General features: G+C 38.3%; 1 protein-coding gene across 1 annotated transcript; it reads right to left on the reverse strand.

Moving 5' to 3' along the window:
- Positions 1–1462: 1462 nt before the first annotated feature.
- Positions 1463–5751, reverse strand: LOC307255810 (spindlin-1-like). The gene is made up of 5 exons (XM_080034606.1): positions 5677–5751; positions 4955–4996; positions 4015–4274; positions 3542–3775; positions 1463–2719 (listed from the first exon to the last, which is right to left on the reverse strand). Exons 2-5 carry the CDS (start codon positions 4972–4974, stop codon positions 2514–2516), a joined length of 720 nt encoding a protein of 239 aa, XP_079890732.1. The 5' UTR covers positions 4975–4996; positions 5677–5751; the 3' UTR covers positions 1463–2513.
- Positions 5752–7753: the final 2002 nt, after the last annotated feature.

Consider the following 7753-nt stretch of genomic DNA (forward strand, 5'->3'; position numbering starts at 1 on the left):
CACGAGCATTTGCGACAGCGGGCGTCGTAAAAATACTACCGCTTTTGTCCAAAGGGGACGCCAACGTGCCATCTTACTCGTAGTGCCTTTAATCTTACATAGTTATATATACATTACCTCATCACGATACATCCATCCTGCTGTCTCTCTTTCACTCACTTCCAAAACAAGCGCTAGCAAAGATCTTTAGGACAGCATACAGTGGTGTCGTAAAAACACTACAGCTTTTATCGAAAGGTGCCGCTAACAAGAACTAAAGGTGCCCTGTAGTCACTTCAACTTATTTTTTTGTTTCTTTGGATAAACTTTTTATTTAATAACTCAAATGATTTTTGACCAATATTATCTTGATTATGTTGTTGCTTAGACCCTTTAAGAACATACAACAGCTTCTGGTTAACATGGAAGGCTCTGGAAGTGCCATTATCGATAGTATAATAAACTTAGGAAGAAAAGCAAATGAGTTTCTGTCCTTTGCAAAACAATCCATCCACCAGTCAGGTAAAAGCAAAAAAGAATACTCAGTTAAAGTAAACAACACCTCTGACACAAGACACATCTCCAATAGTTTCTATGTCATGCTCCCAAGACCCTCCTCATGTCTGAGGCAGCTCCAGTGTTTATCTTGTTTGTAGGTGCAAATAATCTGTTGCACCCGAGCTGCAGGAGTTCACTGATATTTGTTTTTTCTCACAATGACTTTAATAGGCTCTTAAATCTATCTCATATTGTGCAATAAACAGTGTATGTACTGCAATGTTTATATGTTGTTTATTCTTAATGCGTTTTGTTAATTTGTAGGCAGCATCTAATACATTTAAAAAAAAAATTCCAATCTGTATAAAAATCTGCTTTTGGACAATAAGATGGGTACTTTGGACCAAATACAAGTCCTGAATTCAAGCAAAACTTTTAATGCATAGAGTTTCTGAGTCCATTGACTGTTTGGAAGTTGTTCACTGCATTCAGAGAGGTCAAGGAGAGATCAAACTCAGTTTAAAGTATGCTTTCATCCTGTAAATATTGGCATTCTGAATAGGTCACTATCAGCAATATATAAAAATACATAAAACTGAAGGTCATGATGTCAGAACCTTGTAATATGAAAAATAGTTTAAAGTGTAGCATAGCATGCCATTAATCAGGAGAAAGTCAAATGGCCTGAGACAGCCGATCACAGGAGGCAAAATTGGTACTGAGATTAATTCAGTATAGATTAGAATTATTTTCAGTATTTCTGCTAATTAATTGTTTATCTTTTACAGAAAAGAAAGGACCCAAGCTGTGGTCAGTTTGTTGGTCACTTGAAGTGCTTCATATAAACCATCTTATAGGGAGTCATGTACCTAATATGATGAAAATGTGTTAACTATTTGATTAAACTCTTCCAATCATGATGGAAATGATTCACATAAATTAACAATATACCCACTTTCACTCAAACAATAACCGGACGAGAAAACCATTTTCAAGCTTTTTTTTTTAACGTTCATAAAAATGTCTCAGATTATATTTACAGAACAAAACATAATGGTCACAATGAACAGCATCTTGAGGCCAGAATATATCATATTACACAATTATTTTTTCTTTTTTTGGCAAATGATAAAGACTTCAGGCCGAAATACTAAAAATGTTGTGGGGCAATTTGAACTACACAAGTGTTTAGCACAAACACCTTTGAAACAACGTGACAACATCATATTTTTTCATATATTATAATGTAGAAAACCTACAGTTTACATGATGAGAAGAGAAACAGATATATGATACATGCCTTAGTAAGAGTAATCTTTGTTTTATTTCCATGGTGTGAGACGGTCGATTCTCAACAATTGCAAAAACCCTTCAACTGAAATGTGAGTTTACTGTGATGGTAAAAATGTGCACACTGATCAAAGGCATAACTTCGCTATCCAACTCACTCAAAGGCCTACCCAGTGACACATGTAAAAGCAAATCAGACACATTCCGCTAAAATGTTACCAATAGCACTGCCAGATATTCCAGATGAAATAAATAGCACAGGCATATAAAAAAAATAAGAAAAATAAAGAAATTAAATACGAGTAAAACGCAGAGGTATAGGGTAAGAATGCTGGATCCTTTTAGCTTGATGTGTTGCTTACAAAAAATTTAGAGTCTGGAAGTTGCACTATACAAGTATGATTGAACCGAAACAAACGGCTAGCTCCATTTCATCTGCTGGGCTTTACAACCGAGCTCAGACCTGTTTTATTTACAATGAAGAGAACCTGACAGTCAAACGTTAAGGTTAACTTCAAATTGAGAATAAAAAAAAAACAGCATGTCTTGTAATGAGGATACCTCCGCAGGCCCCCAAAGAAATTAAGCATAAAATAAAAATAGGAAGAAAAAAAGATGAGACTTTTAATCTTCGGCACATCGCCTCCCACCGGAGAAAAACTGAAATCTGTAACACTTTTAACAGGTAACGTCTGGTCGGGTTGGAGACGAGCCATCAGCTGAAGATAAATCTTGGACAGTCAGTACTAGGTGGTCTTCACCAGGTCGTAGACGTGGATATGGACATCGTCGTCGTATTTGATGTAGTAAACCGTTGGCTTGGCTGGGACCTGGTAAATGACAAGGCCCGTCCTCTTAACACCATTATCCGTGACATACTCCACCTGTTTACCCACAAGGCTCTCTGGCTCCTCGCCCGGCTTCCTGTCAGCTGGCAGCAGGTGTTTGTTTTCTGAGGGGCCATATAAGTCAAAGAGAGAAAAAAATAAGACCAATGTAACAGGAACCTGTGGTGTCCTTGATAATCATTTTTAAGCAGCCATAAAGTAGCAAAGTTTAAACATTTGCAAAAACTAGAAACTGTAAGGTTAAATCCCCTATAAACCCAAATCAACAAAATCCTTCTAACTATGTTCTTAGGGGAGTTAGTTCATTGATAATGAGCATCTGAAAAGAGTTGGGCATATTCATCAATCCAAATTAAAGGTATTGTCATTCAGGTTTGATAAACTTTACAGAAATCTGGCTTAGATGAGGCAGGATATGCTCTGGTTCTTATAACAAAATAAGTATCTTGTGCCAATCATGACAGTTATCTGCCTAAACATTATATAAAAACAATTACTGTTTCTGATATGGCCATTCCCACACAGTCCTGTCAAAAGGTTTAGACAGTAAAAAAAACTGTTTTATTAACTAAGTTTTATAATATTTACGAAAAAAAATGTTCAATCAGATTTTTGTAAAAGCTTATAGCCTAGAGATACCCAACTTTGCTATCATATATAGACTTTTGCTATTTTAGACCAGGTTTCCAGAGGCTTCAAGATATTAATTATGTTATCTGCGATTTGGAGCTGAACCTTAACCCTCACCTCGCATATAATATATAATAATAGTCTTCCTTACTTTTGAATCAAGCAGAAACTCTGCACAAAAAAGGCAGCATAGAGACTGTTTGTAATGCTGACTCTGTAATGTGTGTCACATCAACTTCAATTATGAAGCACAAAGAGTTAAATGCACGCAAACAAAAAAGCTCCTGTTAGCGTACCTGATTCAGGCAGGACACGTAGATCTCCGTCCTTGTAGTCGTCCCAGAGCTGGTACATGTACAGCACTGGGTCCTTCTCGTAGGTGATGTAGTACCAGTGGGTCATGACGGGCGCTCGGGACAGCACCATGCCTCGCCACTCGTTTTTCTCGCCGCCCTCCTTCTCAAACAGATGCTCCACAGCTCGGCCCACCAGCTCCTCCGCCCCAGGAGGGACCTTGATCTTATTGTTCACTGCAGGAAGAAGACACATTAAGAAGCCTATTACTGGAAAACTTTATAGATTCCAGATGACACAGTATAGTAGGACATCAAAATATGATTACATTATCTCGTACGAGATACAATGCTGATATCTAAAGTAAGTACTAAAGTAAGAAAATTGAAAAAAAATACCACTTTCCGACACTTAACCTTCTACAAATTGCACACCCGAGCAAAGCAAACATAGAGACAGATGTCATAGCGCTCACCGACTTTCTCCGTCAACATCTGCAGGTTGGACACCCGGTTGTCTTTGAAGAGCTCGATGCCATACACGCAATCAAAGCCGTCATATTTGACCATGTAGAGGGAGCTGTTCACTGTCAGGCGCTCCAGCACGGTGCCTTTCCACTTGGTGGTGTTGCCCTTCTCCCTCCAGGTGTGCTGAATCCTACGGCCCAGCAGGTTGTCAGGGTCCGGGGTTAACGTTGACGCAGAACTCTCATTCAGCTCTCCATTGCTACGCTTCCTGTCAACATAAGAGGGAATACGATCTATATCAGTATGAATATGTAATGTTGTGGATCAACATTTTTTAAGGTACTTTATTTAGCTACTGAATCTGTAATAGTGTTGTTGGGTTATTTGTTTTGACTTGGGTCTTTTAGATGTGATTACAAAGTATTACAACCTCCCTGTTACGTTGACTCATCTTCCCACAGATTAAAAAAAAACTTGATTTAGTGTCTTTAAAACACATCATCATCTCTAGTCTGATGTGAACATGGCAGGGTAACGTCACCAAGTGACTGACATTGCAGAGCCATGGTAAAAAAAAAAAAAAAAAAAAAAAACTGTCTACACATGAAGCTTTATCTGACCCACTAGCACTGTAAAAATGACAGCAAAACTGTTTTTGTCAATCTGTTAGTAGGGTCACACTTATTTAGCTTCATCATAATATCTGTAGTGCTCATGATGTGCAAACGCCCTACACTACAAATATTGGCAGCTTCGTCCTTGCAGGCTTATGTTGTGCAGACAAACAAAACTAAGACACACGTCACATTATGTTTAATTATCAAGCCATGAAGTATAAAGGCTGGCTAAATCTGAGTAAGCTTTATTCCATCATAGGAAAGATGTCCAATACTTTTACTCACAAACAGTGAGCAAGGGTCAAAAGAGTTAAATGAGAGTTGAACTTACCTGCCCCGTTTCTTTGACATGTTTCCATAAATTCATACAACCCTGTGAGACACAAGACAGTTCAGTTAATGAACACGACAGGACCAGCTGACACCCACATTCACCAACAACCTTACACCTTCGTGCATGTTATTTTGTTTAAACTTGCAGGCCTAATGTGCAGCAGACAGACCCATATCACCCAGCAAGTCTTCTGCCCCCGAACTCACTCAACCAGTCATGCAAATTAACCGACCCGCATAACCGGATGTAAACATACCTGCGACAAGCCCGCAGCTAATGCTAACTCAGGTAGCTCGATGCTAATTTAGCCTATAGGTTATATGTTGCCACAGCGAGCCATATGTCTTATAAATGTGAAACTTCAACGAGGCGAACCGATTAAATGTCGACGTGTCGACCGTGGTATGAAATGTGTCAACTTCAGTGTCTTAAAGAAAAACTGGAAACAACCGGAGAGACAACGCGGATGAATCCTTCCAGTCACTGTTTACCAGAATGAGTAAAATTCCTGAGAAATTCGTCTTGTCTATTTCTACACATATGCTAGCTGAACAAAAGGAAATGCATCGCCATGTAAGCGCTATTTTTTGCTGCACACTGGTTGTAGCTTCTACATTAACGGAAGAAATAAGGACTGACTATAAGAAATGAATAGACAGTGTTAATGCGATAGAAAAGCTGAATAGGTGGGAGCGGGCGGAGTAAGCTGTTTGCCCTACCTGATCAATAATTTCACATATGTTTGTCTTTCCAGACAGAGCAGATTCCAACACCTAACGTCGGCTACAGACACGGAAACTACGCTGGATCGTGGACTACAGCTACCAGAATAAACTCTGCGCCCTCAAAGCGCTCTGGGAAATGAAGTCAGTGACGGACACTTCCTTATTAGCGCAGCCGCTAATAACTCTGGAGCCGTATCCACCTTTACACAGTCGGGTGGTTTAGGTGTTTTTGATCCGTTAGATATAATTTTTATTATTAGAGTCACGTTCTCTGTTAAATATTTAGAATATAGTTAAGTTAATGAACTACATTTCCCAACATTCACCAGTCCACATTTTTCCTTCTGTCATTTTCTCACCACTATGGTCATTACCCAGAACAAATTTCCTAAACGTAAGTAAAATCCCAGTCACAGAGGGAACAAAGCTTTTAAAAGTAAATCATTAAAACCATTTAACATACAAACACGGTCTCCTAGTAAAGCCTTGGACTCGGGACTATGCTCTTTTACATTTTTAAGTTGGATTATTAGACTTTAAAGACAATTGATTCTTCATTAGTCATTTGATTTGATTTCCCCGATGTAGCCTATGTTTATAATTAGGACATTTGAGCATATTTTAAATTGTTCTAGTCTGATTTGGGCTCTTAATTATGGTCAGCATGTCTGAAATAAGATTGTGAGTGAGAGTAACAATAAAAACGTGCAATTATTAATGTAGCCTATTTTTAATAGTTTGTATTGCTTAGTAAATGTGTTTCGTCTTTTTGGCTCGAATGTCTCCGTTAATCTGTTATTTGAATGCCTTTTAGTCTCTTATAAGGTGTTTGAAACATTTGTAAAAGGTGCTGTGAACTACAACCCACCATTTAACTTATTATAACCCCCACAATAAAAATAGTGCTTTGAAAACCAATGGTTTCATAAATAACTGAGGGAAAAGTGTACTCCCTGTAGCTGAAATGCTCATTTCCACCACAAGAGGTCATACCAAACACAAAATCTCTGCCAGTGGCTCCTCTTAACAGATTTCAGATGATGAACTGACTAGTGAATGATGCAGTACCCTTGGGTGCCCGTCTGACAGCCTTTTCAGGGTGAAAGCTTTTGGTTTTATCTTGTTCCAAACCACCCTATAGGCTACGTGTATGACTCACCTGCAATGTGGATGAGAGAGTATAAACCAACAACGCTTAAACCTGAAATTCTTCTTAATGTTAATCACAAAGCAATCAGTACTTTATTTGCAATACATAATAGAGATGTTATGACCTAGCAGAACAGTAGGCAGAAAAAAAAATACATATACCATAAATGATAATACACATAAATATAAATGGCAACCCAAACAAATAACAGTCCACATGATCTGTGTTGATCTTCATGCTGCCCACAGTGTCACATTGTCCTCATGTCAATGTCAATGTGGGAGTTTAGATTGTACAATTCAAATCTCACACATAGGTGTTCTCAAAAGCAGATTCCAGTATTTAATCGTTTTATTTTAATTGGTAAAGCTCTGATCTAAAAAAGAAAATAAATTATTCAGTGCTCCAAAATCCTATTCTTGTGGGTAATAGGATTTACACAAATGTAGAAGTCGGTGTTGTTTCGACACAAAGCTGTACGGCATTCAAGGTGGCCTCCTCTTGTCCTTGTATGTACAGTCATATGAAAAAGTTTGGGAACCCCTCTCAGCCGGCATTATAATTGACTCTGCTTTCACACAAAAAAGATAAAAGTGGTATGTCTTTCATTTACCAGGAACAGCTAAGTACTGGGATGTTTTCCAAACAAAGATTTTTTGAAAAGCAGTAGGGGAAGGTGGGGTGATTTGTGCAACTTTTTACTCAAAGTGATTTTAAAGTGAGGCCTTGACAGTTATGTCTCCAACTCAAATATGTACATATATTTCAGGATGTTGTGCATCCCTGGCAATAAAAACTTTGGATCTGGAATAAACTGTTTAAGAAATATAGCTTTCGGAAAAAAAGTTGTCTTGTCGCACAAATCACCCCACGTAGTGGGGTGATTTGTGCGTCATTGTGTCACAATGACAAAGTCACCAT

The sequence above is a fragment of the Ammodytes marinus genome, assembly GCF_949987685.1.
Source record: "Ammodytes marinus genome assembly, chromosome: 9".
NCBI classification, from domain to species: domain Eukaryota; kingdom Metazoa; phylum Chordata; class Actinopteri; order Uranoscopiformes; family Ammodytidae; genus Ammodytes; species Ammodytes marinus.